Here is a 17442-nt window from a genome sequence, read left to right as displayed (position 1 = left end):
TGATCTTCGGCGGAAGCACACGACCGAACAGCACAAGACGTTAAGTTACCAACAGTCCTTATGGAAGATGACTCTCCTTCCATAAACCATCAACGACCATCAAAAAGGTAAATAAAACTTTATTTGACAGCACAGTTTATTTCTTTAATTACAGTCGTCATCTAATGCGCCTCTCTTTCCAAACAGCAATTGCCTTTGACCTTCGACCTTCACAAATGTAAATAAAGTGACTTTATGATACAATGCAGTGTATTTCTTTCATTACAATACAATTGCACATTTATTATACATAGAATAAGATATGTTGTGTGTAGTTTTAAGGCTTATTTAGTTGAAAAGTATATTTTATGGAAACCCGGGAACGGATTATTCCCATTTTAATGGTTTCCTATGGGAATTTTTTTTTTGAGATACACACTTTTCGCCTTACACACTCTGTCTGGGAACCAATTAAGTTTGTAAGTTGAGGTCTCACTGTATATAGAATAACCACTATAGTATAATGTAGAAAAAGTATTGCATAACCCCAGGTTCGACTGTAGCGCTTTATAATGTGGTGTGCCTTATATTTGAAAAACTTTTATATATTGATATATTATATTTGGAAAACTTTGTCTTTTATTAATTATAGTCCAGTGCACCTTACATAAGAAAAAAAATTAAGATAAACCATTCGTTGGGGGTGCGGCTTATACTCCGGTGCGCCTTACACTGGAAAATATGGTAAATATCGATTTTAATTTTATTGCTTCCAGCTATACCCTAAATATTCTCTGTTTCTGAATCGATAAAAAATGCAGGTGCAATGAATAAAAGAAGATCCGGGATGTGTAAGGTGTTTTTTTTTGCATTATAATATCTATCCAGCTAGCGAGCTATCTATCAGCTAGCTAGCTAGCTGGTCGGCTGGGTATCTATTAGCTGTCTATTGGCTAGCTATCTGTTGGTTATCCAATAGCTAGCTGGCTCGCTTTCTATCTATTTGAGTTACTTCTGAGTTGAGTGAACGCTAGCGCGTGTGGCTGCCGCTGCTCACACGCGGAAAAACTAATCCAGTGACTGTAAAGTGACCTAGAGAGTTTTGAAAGGCGCTTATAAATGAAATGGATTATTATTATTATTATTATTATTATACATTCAAACTTGGCCGAGAAAACCGACGCCTTGATATCGGCACGATATTGACACCCGGTATCACTATCGGGTCTTGCCTGTCCCTTATTTCAAGCGAGCTAGCTATTTGCTATCTATTTGCTATTTATTAGCTGGCTAGCTCGCTAGATAGCTGGCTTGCTAGCTATCTAGTAGTAAGTACCTCCCCAATTTCCCCCAAAATTGCATTATAGTATCCTTTTTGGGAAGTATTTGTTCAATTTAGCATCTTTTAGTTATCTGTTAGCTATATAGCTATCTAGCTAGCTAGCAATCTCTATCTATTAACGATCTATTATAAACAGTATATACCTAGCTAGCTATCTCGATAGCTATCTATTATCTAGTTAGCTAGCTTTCTTTCTATTTGAGTTATTTACGTGCTGAGTGAACGTTGGGGCGTGTGGCTGCCGCTGCTCACCCACAGAAAAACATATCTTGTGACTGAAAAGTGACCTTGAGAGTTTTGAAAGGCGCTTAGAAATGAAATGCATTACTATTATTATGATGATGATGGGATTGATGTCATCTCCTACTCACGCGTCAGGGCTTCGTTAGCCAACACCAAGCTGCTCCGCTCGGCCTCCACGCGACAGCGTTCGGCCTCCAACGATAAGGCCAGCTCCTGGTTCTGGAACATGCTGGTCTCTAGGGATTGATTCTCTGCTCTGGAAGTACAAGCGCAGTCAGCTTTTTGTCTGCTAAAGTGTTTAGCGAAAATAAATACATGAATTAATATAAAGAAAAGATGCAAAATAAATCAAGCTAGCATCCAAAGATCACTTTATTTCATCTGTTTAAATGTCACAGAGGTCGCAGGGATGCTGGAAACAATCCAAATCAGCTTCGGGTAGTAGGCTGGGGACACCCTGAACCGGTTGCCAATTGAGGGGAGCACAGCGAGGAACAATTTCCGCTCACACCTCGGGACCATTTTTGGAGTGTTCTATGTTATTTTTTATTTTATTTATTTATTTATTTGGGAATGTGGGAAGAAGCCGGAGTCAGAATCGAACCCACAACCTCAACACTAGGTTGATGCGTGAACCACTGAACCACCAGGTGACACCAAGCTAAAATATGCTAATGAAATCATCCAGGCATTATTATTTAACAGCAAATTCTACTCAATATTTACCGTATTTTCCGGTGTATAAGGCGCACCGGAGTTCGGACGCAAAGACACTCCAAACGCTAGCAACTCAGCCCTTTGCAACTGGACGGGTCAGGAAACATTAGCTATCTATTAGCTGTCTAGCTAGTTAGAGAGCTAGCTATTAGCAATATAGCTAGCTAGCTATTTGAATGAGGAAACATATTAGCTATCTCGTTAGCTAGCTAGTTAGAGAGCTAGCTATTAGGAATATAGCTAGCTAGCTAGCTATTTGAGTGAGGAAACATATTAGCTATCTAATTAGCTAGCTAGCTAGCATTCTATTAGCTAGCTATCTAGCTAGCTTTCTATCTTTTTAAGTTATTCCGGGTTGAGTGAACGCTGGCGCGTGTGGCTGCCGCTGCTCACCCACAGAAAAACTGTATCCTGTGACTGTAAAGTGACCTTGAGAGTTTTGAAAGGCGCTTAGAAATTAAATGTATTTTCATTATTATTATTATAAGGCGCACCCTTAAAAAAGCTAGCTAGCTATTTGCTATTTATTAGCTGGCTAGATAGCTATATTATTATTATTATTATTATTATTATTATTATTATTATTATTATTATTATTATTATTATTATATAGCTAGCTAGCTTTCTACTTGAGTTACTTCAGGGTTGAGTGAACGCCGGCGCTTGTGGCTGCCGCTGCTCACGCACAGAACAAAATATCCTGTGACTGTAAAGTGTCCTTGAGAGTTTTGAAAGGCGCTTAGAAATTAAATGTATTTTCATTATTATTATTATTATAAGGTACACACTTAAAAAAGCTAGCTAGCTATTTGCTATCTATTTGCTATTTATTAGCTGGCTAGATAGCTATATATTATTATTATTATTATTATTATTATTATTATTATTATTATTATTATTATTATTATTATTATTATATAGCTAGCTAGCTTTCTACTTGAGTTACTTCAGGGTTGAGTGAACGCCGGCGCTTGTGGCTGCCGCTGCTCACGCACAGAAAAAAATATCCTGTGACTGTAAAGTGACCTTGAGAGTTTTGAAAGGCGCGTAGAAATTAAATGTATTTTCATTATTATTATTATTATAAGGCACACACTTAAAAAAGCTAGCTAGCTATTTGCTATCTATTTGCTATTTATTAGCTGGCTAGCTAGCTATATAGCTGGCTTGCTGGCTAGCTATCTAGCCATTATTATTATTATTATTATTATTATTATTATTATTATTATTATTATATAGCTAGCTAGCTTTATACTTGAGTTACTTCAGGGTTGAGTGAACGCCGGCGCTTGTGGCTGCCGCTGCTCACGCACAGAAAAAAATATCCTGTGACTGTAAAGTGTCCTTGAGAGTTTTGAAAGGCGCTTAGAAATTAAATGTATTTTCATTATTATTATTATTATAAGGCACACACTTAAAAAAGCTAGCTAGCTATTTGCTATCTATTTGCTATTTATTAGCTGGCTAGATAGCTATATATTTTTATTATTATTATTATTATTATTATTATTATTATTATTATTATTATTATATAGCTAGCTAGCTTTCTACTTGAGTTACTTCAGGATTGAGTGAACGCCGGCGCTTGTGGCTGCCGCTGCTCACGCACAGAACAAAATATCCTGTGACTGTAAAGTGTCCTTGAGAGTTTTGAAAGGCGCTTAGAAATTAAATGTATTTTCATTATTATTATTATTATAAGGTACACACTTAAAAAAGCTAGCTAGCTATTTGCTATCTATTTGCTATTTATTAGCTGGCTAGATAGCTATATATTATTATTATTATTATTATTATTATTATTATTATTATTATTATTATTATTATTATTATATAGCTAGCTAGCTTTCTACTTGAGTTACTTCAGGGTTGAGTGAACGCCGGCGCTTGTGGCTGCCGCTGCTCACGCACAGAAAAAAATATCCTGTGACTGTAAAGTGACCTTGAGAGTTTTGAAAGGCGCGTAGAAATTAAATGTATTTTCATTATTATTATTATTATAAGGCACACACTTAAAAAAGCTAGCTAGCTATTTGCTATCTATTTGCTATTTATTAGCTGGCTAGCTAGCTATATAGCTGGCTTGCTGGCTAGCTATCTAGCCATTATTATTATTATTATTATTATTATTATTATTATTATTATTATATAGCTAGCTAGCTTTATACTTGAGTTACTTCAGGGTTGAGTGAACGCCGGCGCTTGTGGCTGCCGCTGCTCACGCACAGAAAAAAATATCCTGTGACTGTAAAGTGTCCTTGAGAGTTTTGAAAGGCGCTTAGAAATTAAATGTATTTTCATTATTATTATTATTATAAGGCACACACTTAAAAAAGCTAGCTAGCTATTTGCTATCTATTTGCTATTTATTAGCTGGCTAGATAGCTATATATTTTTATTATTATTATTATTATTATTATTATTATTATTATTATTATTATTATTATATAGCTAGCTAGCTTTCTACTTGAGTTACTTCAGGATTGAGTGAACGCCGGCGCTTGTGGCTGCCGCTGCTCACGCACAGAAAAAAATATCCTGTGACTGTAAAGTGACCTTGAGAGTTTTGAAAGGCGCGTAGAAATTAAATGTATTTTCATTATTATTATTATTATAAGGCACACACTTAAAAAAGCTAGCTAGCTATTTGCTATCTATTTGCTATTTATTAGCTGGCTAGCTAGCTATATAGCTGGCTTGCTGGCTAGCTATCTAGCCATTATTATTATTATTATTATATAGCTAGCTAGCTTTATACTTGAGTTACTTCAGGGTTGAGTGAACGCCGGCGCTTGTGGCTGCCGCTGCTCACGCACAGAAAAAAATATCCTGTGACTGTAAAGTGTCCTTGAGAGTTTTGAAAGGCGCTTAGAAATTAAATGTATTTTCATTATTATCATTATTATAAGGCACACACTTAAAAAAGCTAGCTAGCTATATGCTATCTATTTGCTATTTATTAGCTGGCTAGATAGCTATATAGCTGGCTTGCTGGCTAGCTATCTAGCCATTATTATTATTATTATTATTATTATTATTATTATTATTATTATTATTATTATTATTATATAGCTAGCTAGCTTTATACTTCAGTTACTTCAGGGTTGAGTGAACGCCGGCGCTTGTGGCTGCCGCTGCTCACGCACAGAAAAAAATATCCTGTGACTGTAAAGTGACCTTGAGAGTTTTGAAAGGCGCTTAGAAATTAAATGTATTTTCATTATTATTATTATAAGGCGCATCCTTAAAAAAGCTAGCTAGCTATTTGCTATCTATTTGCTATTTATTAGCTGGCTAGCTAGCTATATAGCTGGCTTGCTGGCTAGCTATCTAGCCATTATTATTATTATTATTATTATATAGCTAGCTCGCTTTCTACTTGAGTTACTTCAGGGTTGAGTGAACGCCGGCGCTTGTGGCTGCCGCTGCTCACCCACAGAAAAACTTATCCTGTGACTGTAAAGTGTCCTTGAGAGTTTTGAAAGGCGCTTAGAAATTAAATGTATTTTCATTATTATTATTATAAGAAGCACCCTTAAAAAAGCTAGCTAGCTATTTGCTATCTCTTTGCTATTTATTAGCTGGCTAGCTAGCTATATAGCTGGCTTGCTGGCTAGCTATCTAGCCATTATTATTATTATTATTATTATTATTATTATTATTATTATATAGCTAGCTAGCTTTCTACTTCAGTTACTTCAGGGTTGAGTGAACGCCGGCGCTTGTGGCTGCCGCTGCTCACGCACAGAAAAAAATATCCTGTGACTGTAAAGTGTCCTTGAGAGTTTTGAAAGGCGCTTAGAAATTAAATGTATTTTCATTATTATTATTATTATAAGGCACACCCTTAAAAAAGCTAGCTAGCTATTTGCTATTTATTAGCTGGCTAGATAGCTATATTATTATTATTATTATTATTATTATTATTATTATTATTATTATTATTATTATATAGCTAGCTAGCTTTCTACTTGAGTTACTTCAGGGTTGAGTGAACGCCGGCGCTTGTGGCTGCCACTGCTCACGCACAGAAAAAAATATCCTGTGACTGTAAAGTGTCCTTGAGAGTTTTGAAAGGCGCTTAGAAATGAAATGTATTATTATTATTATTATTATTATTATTATTATTATTATTATTATTATTATTATTATTATAAGGCGCACCCCCTATGAATAGTGTATTTTCAAACTTTTTTCCTTTTGTAAGGTGTAAGGTGCGGACAATAAGGCGCACCTTCAATGAATGAAAAACGTTTTCCAAAATATAATGTATGAAAATATAAACATTTTCCAAACATAAGGCGCACCACATTAAACAGTAGAGGCTTGGGTTACGCAATACTTCTTCTAAAGTCTCCTATATTGTGGCTCAATATGACTTGACATATAAGGCGCATCTGCGTATAAGGCGCAGGGTCGTCTTCTGAAGAAATTGAAGGCTTTCGGGTGTGTTTCATACACCGGAAAATACGGTATTTTTCTCAATCACAAACCTGAGTGATAGCAACTCCTGCGCAAGGTCGCTGTTTTTGCGTTCGGCCGAGCAGAGTCGGACTTCCAGGGTTGCCTTGTCCTTAGCTAGATCGCTTCTGTCACCGGCGAGTCTCTCCAGAGCCGCCGACTTGTCGTCCAAACGTCTCCTGGTCTCATGAAGCTCCTCGGATGTGATTTCCAACTGCCTGCTCACCTGCACGTAACGACGCATTGAAATTGCTGCAGTTGACTTCAAACGAGGGATCGATTTGAAGGGCTAAAGTGAATTTTGTGAACTGAAAAAAAAATGTGGGAAGTTGAACTTTTCAGCGGTCCAGAAATTGATTTATTTATTTTTATTTTTGTATAATGTACATAGCTAAAACATAGCCATATTTTTAACTCATTCACTGCTGGACAATGTGCAAATGTGTGTCCACTGCAGTGCCAGGGTTTTTGTCATTTTCACTCAAATTGCAGGAAACAGGGAACAGGTTTTCAATAGACTTTCTTCTTTCATCAAAAAAAAAACAAAACGTTTATTTTGAGCTTACCGTATTTTCCGGTGTATAAGGTGCACCGGAGTATAAGCGCAACCCCAATGAATTGTGTATTTTCAAACTTTTTCCTTATACAGTGATACCTCGGCTTACAAACTTAATTGGTTCCCAGAAAGAGTGTGTAAGGCGAAAAGTGTGTATCCCAAAAATGTATTTCCCATAGGAAACCATCAAAATGAGAATAATCAGTTCCCAGGTCCCCATAAAACATAATTTTCTACTTTCTAATTTTCTAAGCCTTAAAACGACACAAAATATACCTTATTTTATGTATAATAAATGTGCTATGGTATTATAATTAAAGTAATAAACTGTACTATATAATAAAGTCGTTATATTTACCTTTGTGATGGTCGTTGATGGTTTGATGGAATGGAGTGGCCGCTTTCATTAGCGTTAAACACTTGATGAGGAACGTAGCCTTCTTCTTTCACCATCTTGAGGAATGATCCCTTGTAGGTGCTTTCTCTGCGATAATTTTATCTAGTTCCTCATCAATTGTGTTCTGTTTAGCGGGGTTGATAGCTTTTTGCATCAAGTGTACAGATTGCTTGTGCGGGTTATTTGTGGAGCCTGATTGATGGGAATTTTAACCTTGCAGTCTACATTGCCTTTGAACTATCAAGCTTGAAATATCACTGTTTTCTATCCATTTTGTCACACTCTCTCTGTCTGTCTCTTTAATGTTTAAACCACCTCCCCTCACTGCTGCGTTCTTGACCAATCACGTGGCTTTAACCGACGACTGGGGGCGGGGAATAGAGGACCAAAACAAGCCGGCTGCCATTTTCTTGTTCGGAGAACGGGCTGGTTCGCGAACGACACATCACTCATTGCAGCATCTCTGTGTGTATCCTGAAAAATAGTTTGTATGCCAAGGTAGAATTTTTATAAATTTAACGTTCGTATTCCGAAAAGTTCGCAAGCCAAGGGGTTCGTAAATCGAGGTATCATTGTAATTTGATTTCTATCCAGGCTAAATTGAAAGTCAATATTAGCACATGGCGTCTCTCGGTTCAGGTTGGATGACATCCAAAGCGTTTTCAACATATATTTTCACAGTTCGCTTATCTCAAAGTGTTTGGATGGAATTTGTCCATTTTGTTTTTGGATTGTTAAAAAAAAAAATAAAAAAAAGTACCTGAGCTCAAATGCAGAGGTCTCGATAATAAAATAAAAGGGGGAGAGGATTCTTATCATTCTGTAGCGGACAAAGAATGAAAAGACTTTGGCGGTGCAAATTTACGAGTCTTTAACTTAAAAAAAAAAAAAAAAACTTTCTTGACGCTCCATTTATCTTCCTCACATTTGTACGCTAAACTTTCTCCCCGCTGCCTCATAAAATATTTTTAATAGCACTTAAGAAAATATCAGTTATAGAAAGACAGTAATGATACTGAAAGTTATGTAACTGGCCTTTATCTCTGCAGTAGCTTATATTGTTGAGAAGGGCAAACCTTCATCTTCATAAAAATATGACATTCAGGAATGACAGATGTTCATTTTTTATTTATTTTGCATGTAATAAATTTTAAAAGAAAATTTGCATTACAAGGATAAAATAATGGATAAAATATTTTTGTCATAAAAACGTCAAAGTTGCTTTTTTCTATGTTTTTTTTGAGCATTTTTTGTTGTTTTTTTGTGTCGGTCGACGCATGATAAACAAGTCGACCCATTTTTGTCTTTCGAAGTTGAAATGGCTTTTGTGGGGTCACCTTAACTCATATTTCTATTTAAAATTGCATTGTCGGTGTAACTCTATCTCTTGTTTCTATTTATAATTGTATTTTAATTATTGCATTCTATTTGTGATTATATTTTATTTATTATAGTACCTATGCTTGTGTGGGACTGTAAAGTATCCTTGAGAGCTTTGAAAGGCACTTAAAATGTAATGTATTATTATTATTATTATTATTATTATTATTATTAATATTATTATTATTATTATTATTATTATTGTTATTATTACAGTAAAGTCTCGTTATATCGATATTCAAGGGAGTCCGAAAAAATATCGATATAACCGGGACTATCGATATATCCGACCCTGTTTGCATGTAATTTTCTCCGTGCGTGCATAGAAATAGTATCGATATAACCAGGACTATCGATATATCCGATATCGATATAACGAGACTTTACTGTATTATTATTATTGTTAGTATTATTATTATTATTATTATTATTATTATTATATTCGGGAATTGAAAAGTGTGAAATGGAGCACCATTTCCGAATTTGTTCGGGTTTTGTTTTGTTTTTCTTGTAGGTGGTGCCGATGAAGCGCTGGTCAGACCTCTTGCAATGTTTTTCCCTTCCACCAGGGGGTAGTATTTGCCTGTTGGCCATGTTCCCGCTTTGCGACAGCTTCAGCTGTTGTTCAAGCGCAATATAAATTAATATGTATGGATTGAATTGTATTTTGTACATCCGCCCCCATTTCAAGCTCAGATAACTCCAGACCCATATAACTTAGGAATTAACTCTTTTTTTCTGATGAAAGCATTTCCTCTTTTTCCATGTTAGCGCTCTGTTCAAACTTCAGCTGTTGTTAAAGCGTAATAAAAATCAATATGCATGGATTGTACTGTATTTTGTACATCCGCCCCCATTTGAAGCTCAGATAACTCCAGACCCATATAACTTAGGAATTAACTCTTTTTTCTGATGAAAACATTTCCCCTTTAATCCGTGTTAGCGCTTTTTTTTACAGCTTCAGCTGTTGTTAAAGCGCTATATAAATAAATATGTATTGTATTTTGTACATTCGCCCCATTTCATGCTCAGATAACTCCAGACCCATACAATTTAGGAATTAACTCTTTTTTTCTGATTAGATAGAAGAGAGTCCAAGGTTTCTTACGCTTAATTGAATGTTTATGTAGTCCTAAAACTCAATATTTTGTGTGTCTTGCATTTTGAGTGACAATGACAAAAACCCTGGCACTGGAGTGGACACATTTTTGCACATCATCTGGCGGTGAATGAGTTAAATTGGCCGCTGCAAAATTAAAATTCTCCATTTCGTGCATCAGATTTTTTTGGCGGGTCCGCTCTTGATCAACCAAATTTCGCGCTAACAAATTTCGGCTGATTTTAAATGAAAAACACCAAGTGTGGCAACACCAGGACTTACCTGTGAGTACTGCTCTAGACTTTGTGCATTCTCCTTCTCCAGTCGGTCCAGTTCGTCTTCCATTTTGCGTCGCAAATCCGACAGGATGTCATGTGAGCGCTTTAATGATTCTTTTTCCACCAGAGCGTTTGTCTTCTCTCGTCGTAGCTGGGCCACCTCTTCCCGGGCCGCCGCCCGCTCCGCTTCCGCCTCCCGACGGCGGTCACTAAGCTCCGCCTTATCAGTTTCGGCCTGAAACGGGGTACACAACGGGATAATGGATAACATTATGACATGACATGACATGACATGAATTTTTCATAAATTCAGTTTTCTTGCATTGTAGTTAAAGGACAACCGACACCATTTTTTTGTTTCCTGACATCAGAAAAACGTTTTCTAGCATCTAAAATACCCAAAACACGCGAGCCACATTGTAGTTATGGTTTCCTCTCGAGGGCCGTAATGAATTTGGGGAACCCATTAGAATGTTCAAATGCCTTCAAATATTACATATAGAGCACACAGCAAATTAATGAATAACTGGTTTTCAAATCTGAAGTCAAGAATAATGACTTTTATTGTGGTTGACATCCAAAAATATGAAATTTTGGCTCAGATTTTAGCAATCATCATGGAATTTAACAAGTTTGATTTGCTTTCGCGGGCCGAAAAAAAATGATGTGGCGGGCCGGATTTGGCCCGCGGGCCTTGACTTTGACACCTGTGTCATAAAGTTTCAGTTTCAGAAGGTCCCGCCCCCGTGTTCGTGACGTCACGCCAGGACGTCTTGCCTTGCTCTAGAATCAAAACAATGGCTTCAGATTCGGAGAAGATGCTTTCTTGATACTCATCCAGTTATGAATATGATTCATATAGTTCTGAAGAGGAAAGCATAAATGTTTGCGATCGATTAAAGAAGTCCTTCCGTGTCATTTTGAGGCGTCTGGACTGCAATGTAGCGTCCCATAAAATGCACAAGATGGCGCCGAAGATTCTGTTGGAAATGGGCTGATTTGTCTGCTGGGAATTTGTGCCAACTAGTATCAAATAGTAGTCTTGGTGCATCGCACAATGATTCACCATTGCGTTATTTATGCGTTTTCCTTCTAATTTCGCCATCAACACGAAGTTTTCAGACCAAACAAAGTACCCAAAATGCATTGTGTTTCACTTTCTCACTCAGGGGCGTTCCTTCAGTGACGTTACGTCAGGCAACGTCATCAACTCGAAAACAAGACTTCCTGAATATTCAGCGCGAGTATTAAAACGTAAAATATGGCTATATGCGGTGGAATCTTTGTCAAATACGCTCAGTAGAAGTCATTTGAAGTGATTTTACAAATTATGGACACAACTTGTCAGGAGGTGTCGGTTGTCCTTTAAGGCAGCTTTCAAACCTGAAATAGCAAGCGGTTAAGCTCCACTTTGTCCTTAGCCAGGCCTTCACTCAAGGCCACCATCTTGGATAAGGAATCTTTCAATCCTGCTTCCTGATTCTGCAGCTTAGCCACGAGCGCTTCCTGCGTGGTGCCGCGACACTCGGCCTGTGTAGAAAAAACAAACAAACGTAATTGTCGTCAAACCGCGGGTAAGGACACCGACGTCGTGGTGGTCCAACCTTGGTGAGAGCCAACGCCAGGCTAGCCTTGTCCTCCTCTTGAACGTCCTTCTCCAAACCCGATTGGCTTAGCGCTTCCCTCGCCGCCACCAGCTTACGTCGAAGGTCCGAGTGCGTCGCCTCAAGCTCCTCCAGGCTTTGCTTGCTGGAACGTAAATGTATTTTCTCATGCCGTTGCTTCAACAGATACACGAATCCACGGAAATATCCCCCGAATTTTTTTTTAACTCATTCACTGCCAAACAATGCGCACAAATGTGTGCTTATAAATGAAATGTATCATAATTATTACTCTATCTATTAGCTAGCTAGCTACCTAACTATTTATTTGCTATCTATTAGCTGTCTAGCTAGCGATCTAGCTAGCTATCATTTAGCTAGCTAGCTGGCTAGGTAGCTATCTATTAGCAACTGTATCCTGTGACTGTAAAATGACCTTGAGAGTTTTGAAAGGTGCTTAGAAATGAAATGTATTATTATTATTATTATTATTATTATTATTATTATTATTATTATTACTGTATATATTAGCTAGCTAGCTTTCTATCTATTTGAATTACTTCGGGGTTGAGTGAACGCTGGCGCATGTGGCTATCAAGGTGGCTAGCTATATAGTTATCTAGCTGGTTTAGCTACCTAGATAGCTATCTGTTGGCTATCTATTAGCTATCTACTAGCTGGCTAGCTAGCTTTCTATCTATTTGAGTTACTTCTGGGTTGAGTGAACGCTGGCGTGTGTGGCTACCACTGCTCACCCACAGAAAATCTTATCCTGTGACTGTAAAGTGACCTTGGGAGTTTTGAAAGGCGTTTAGAGATTAAATGTATTATTATTATTATTATTATTATTATTATTATTATTATTATTATTATTATTATTATTATTTCATCAGAAAAAAAGAATTAATTCCTAAGTCATATGGGTCTGTCTTAGCTTGAAATAGGGATGGCTGTACAAAATACAACACAATCCATAAATATTGCGGAACAAAGCGCTAACATGGACAAAAGGCTAATACTGCCACCTCGTGGAAGGGGAAAAAAAAAAAACATTGCCAGAGGTCAGACCAGCGCTTTATCGGCACCCCCCCGCAAGAGACGCCAAATAACTTTGGGAATGGCGCTCCACGTCATGCTTTTTAATTCTCGAATAAATTCGGGAATGGAAGTGAATGTACGATTCACACCCTTGCTGGACTTCAGAGCGTAGCCGTGCCAACTGCAGCTCGTCATCTAGGTGCCGTCGTCTCAGGGTCTCCAGCTCGCAGCGCTGGGAGTCGCGCTCCTGTTGCGCTCCGGCTAAAAGTTTCTCCACATGGCACTTCTCACTGAGAACAAAGATGAATACCGTATTTTTCGGATTATACGTCGCTCCGGATTATAGGTCGCACCAGTCAAAAAAATGCATAATTAAGAAGAAAAAAACATATTAAGTCGCACTGGAGGATAAGTCGCATTTTTGGGGACAATTTATTTGATAAAATCCAACACCAAACAACATACATGTCATCTTGAAAAGCAATTTAAAATAAATAAATTAAATTAAAATACAATAGAGAAAATCAGGCTCCGTTTTACTTTCCCAACATAACACCGCAGCTCTCGCTCTACGCAACTCCGATGGACACACCTCCTTTTTGGTAACCCAGAACAGTCTTTTACAAGAGTTATTCAGAGAACTCTAGCACAAAGAACATGCTAACAAGTAATAATAATAATAATATTTTATTATTATATATAATATATTATATATATTAATATATAATAACATTTATAAGCGCCTTTCAAAACTCTCAAGGTCACTTTACAGTCACAGGATAAGTTTTTCTGTGGGTGAGCAGTGGTAGCCACACACGCCAGCGTTCACTCAACCCAGAAGTAACTCAAATAGATAGAAAGCTAGCTAGCCAGCCAGCGAGTAGATAGCTAATGGATAGCCAACAGATAGCTATCTCGATAGCTAGCCAGCTAGATAACTATACAGCTAGCCACCTAGATAGCCACATGCGCCAGCGTTCACTCAACCCGGAAGTAATAATAATAATAATCATCATCATCATCATAATACATATCATTTATAAGCGCCTTTCAAAGTAAGTCAAATAGATAGAAAGCTAGCTAGCTGGCCAATCGTCAGCCAACAGATACCTAGCTAGATAGCCAGTCAGCTAGATAGGCAGTTAGCTAGATAGTGAATAGCTAACTAGCTAGATAGCCAGCTAGCCAGTCAGTCAGATAGCTAATAGATAGCAAATAGCTAACAATTAATAATAATAATAATAATAATAATAATAATATTAATAAAAATAATAATAATAATAATAATAATAATAATAATAATAATAATAATAATAATAATAATAATAATAATAATAATAATAATAATAATAATAATCATACACCCCGTAAAATCCACCCAAGGCAATGCGACAGCGTCATGTTTGCTTTCAACATTTAGCGTATAGTGGATGCGTACATTGCACTATGACGTCCCTGATCCATTGGTGAAAATGACGTTTTGATCCTCTCCTCTTTCTTCTAGAACTGCTTCATACAACAAAGTTTGTGTTCTGTGACATTATTTGTTATTTAGTTTTTTGTTTTTGACTTCAAGATGGCGCCTCGAGAGTGGCTGCCTTTCCAGCAGCTCCAGTATTTTGTTTTTCTTCCTTTCCTTTCCTTTTACTTTCAACCCTTTGCTGCTGTGAAATGTAAATTTCTACACTGCGAGGACTAATAAAGGCTAATCCAATCCAATCCAAATAATGAGCTAATAATCTTCAAAACTGTGATTTTAATATATTTTTAGTCCACGTGGGAATTTATGGTGTTAGTGACTATTTGTCTTTATCGTGAAGGGTTAACGCTGTACCTGGAAATGGTATCCACCAAGGAGCGGTATCTGTCCCTCTCCCGAACGGTTTCCTCGAATGCATTTCGGACCTCTTGACTTTCCTTTGTCTCTTGCAGGATTCTCGCTTCTAGTTCCATCTTTTCTGAGTCACCCCGCTGCAGTCGACGACGTAGCAGCTCCGCGTCTTCCGATGAGGCTTCCAGGCGACGACAAAGATCCTGGAAGGACGATCGTGTGGCTTTTTCTATCATGTAAAGCTGATTTTTTTTTATATAATGGATAATATAAACAAAAGGGAGGCAAACCTGAATCTGTTGCTTGTGATTATCGAGTGCACCCTGCACAGCTATCGGGGTGGCGAACAACTGCGAAGAAACATCAAGAGGATCTCCAAATGCGCCGCTGTCGACTTCAATGGAGACGAGCTGGTGATTGTTTATGGATGTTGTTAGATTGTGAATGTTTGTACACATTAAACTTTTATTTAAATTTATTCTGACCTGGTGGACATTGCAGAGTACTTTGTGCAGGGCTTGGTTGTCAGCCTTGAGGACTTCCATCTCTCCTTTTTCCTCGCTTCTGCTCGTTTCCTGATGTACAGTGACACCGTAGCTTACGGACTTAATCGGTTCCCATTGAAGTGTGTGTAAGGCGAAAAGTGTGTATTCCAAACATTAATTCCCCATAGGAAACCATTAAAATGAGAATAATCTGTTCCCAGGCGCCCATAAAACATAATTTTTCAACTAAATAAGCCTTTAAACTACACACAATATACCTTATTTTATGCATAATAAAAGAGCTATGGGATTGTAATTAAAGAAATAAACTGTACAGTATAATAAAGTTGTTTTATTTACCTTTGTGATGGTCGTTGATAGCTTGATGGAATGGATAGCTTTTTGCATAGTGTCTCAAGGAGCTCTGGGTTGTACCTTTTAGAAGATGTGATATTGCAACAGCAACATATGCACGCAGACACACGAGAAACTTCATTAATAGCTGGTTCCCTTGCTTGTATGTTCTCTTGAAATTGTTCAGATGGCTTGTGCGGGTTATTTGTGGAGCCTGATTGATGGGATATTTTAACTTTGCAGTCGACACTATCAATAACGTTGAAACGAGTCCAAATTTAACAGTGTTTTCTATCCATTTTCTCACCATTTGACTTTTGTTTTTTTTTCATTTTTGTTTTTGTTTTTTGTTTCAAGCACCGCTTCACTGCTGCGTGTGTCCTGATGTGTGTGTCCCCTCCCTCCTCTACCAAGGATCTTGACCAATCACGTGCAGCTTTAACCGAAGACTGGGGGCGGGGAATAGAGGAGGAAAAAAAGCCGGCTGCCATTTTCAGCTTTGTTCACTTCAGAGATCCAGCTCTAAGAACCGACTCGTTCGTGAATGACACATCACTCATTGTGGCGCTCCGTGTGTTTCCCGAAAAATAGTTTGTATGCCAAGATTGTATTCTCGCAAATTTAACGTTTGTAAGGCGAAAAGTTTGTGAGCTAAAGCGTTCGTAAGCCAAAGTATCACTGTACTAACTTAGGTAGGCCTGACATTTTTATGGGATAGCAACTTCTCAACGCCTCCAAGTTCATGAAGCGTTGAGAACAGACTTCAGCGATTCAAAGTCTTACCATTTTGTCCAGGCTGGCTTCCTTGTCGCTGTTTTGGCTGCGAAGATGATTCACCGTATCCATCAACTCCGTGAGTCTGAATCGAGGGGAAAAAAAATGACACGATTTCGTTTGGTTTGGGTTTTAGTGTCAATGAAAAATGTGATTTGTCATTCTAAATGGCTTTGGAATACTGTTGTAAGAAAACAGTATCCCTTTTCTGCTGGCTTTGTCTTCTGGGTATATCCCGTCGTGCTGTTTTTGTCTGAAAGGAATCGAATCAAAATCTCTTCATCAATCAATATAAAGGTCTCTGGGAAATGAAATCCTGGCTTGACAGAAAAGCACGTAGCCTTTTGAAGATTTAGGCACCCCGTGATGATAAACATGCATGCTGGATTTGCTGACAAACGGACGCGTTGGTGGTGGATGTTCATTATTTTCAACTCCCCAGATGTAACACGACTAATAATAATCCATTTCATTTATAAGCGCCTTTCAAAACTCTCAAGGTCACTTTTCAGTCACAGGATACGTTTTTCTGTGGGTGAGCAGCGTTCACACAACCCAGAAGTTACTCAAATAGATAGAAAGCTAGCTAGCTAATAGATAGCCAATAGAGAGCTAATAGATGGCCAGTTATACAGCTAGCCAGCCAGTCAGATGGCTAAATAAGTAATAGAAAAGAAGCTAGATAGCTAGCTAGCCCGCCAGATAGCTAATAAATAGCAAAAAGATTGCTAAAAGATAGCAAATAGATAGCCAGCTAGGTAGCTAACTAGATAGACAACTAGGTAGCTAGCCAGATAGCCACTTAGACCGCCAGCTAGATATCAAGCTCGGTAGCTATATAAATAGTAGATAGCCAGCTAGATAGCCAGCTAGCCAGACATATAGCTAATAGAATGCAAAAAGA

At 37.7% G+C, this 17442-nt stretch overlaps 1 protein-coding gene across 1 annotated transcript in view; it reads right to left on the bottom strand.

Annotated features, from left to right (window-relative positions):
* The window catches only part of crocc2 (ciliary rootlet coiled-coil, rootletin family member 2), a 62548-nt gene that overhangs the window by 29653 nt on the left and 15453 nt on the right, over positions 1–17442 (bottom strand). Inside the window, exons 10-19 of the mRNA XM_089001333.1 lie at positions 16548–16623; positions 15411–15500; positions 15216–15335; positions 14929–15128; positions 13244–13384; positions 12057–12201; positions 11836–11982; positions 10457–10687; positions 6775–6968; positions 1693–1820 (exon numbers count right to left, since the gene is read on the bottom strand). Of these exons, the coding sequence (XP_088857459.1) occupies positions 1693–1820; positions 6775–6968; positions 10457–10687; positions 11836–11982; positions 12057–12201; positions 13244–13384; positions 14929–15128; positions 15216–15335; positions 15411–15500; positions 16548–16623 (1472 nt within the window). The remainder of the gene's footprint in view (positions 1–1692; positions 1821–6774; positions 6969–10456; positions 10688–11835; positions 11983–12056; positions 12202–13243; positions 13385–14928; positions 15129–15215; positions 15336–15410; positions 15501–16547; positions 16624–17442) is intronic.

The sequence above is a fragment of the Hippocampus bargibanti genome, linkage group LG07, assembly GCF_051943395.1.
Source record: "Hippocampus bargibanti isolate YZ-2025 linkage group LG07, ASM5194339v1, whole genome shotgun sequence".
NCBI lineage: Eukaryota > Metazoa > Chordata > Actinopteri > Syngnathiformes > Syngnathidae > Hippocampus > Hippocampus bargibanti.
The sequence above is the reverse complement of the archived record's forward strand: the minus strand, read 5'-3'. Positions and strand labels throughout refer to the sequence as shown.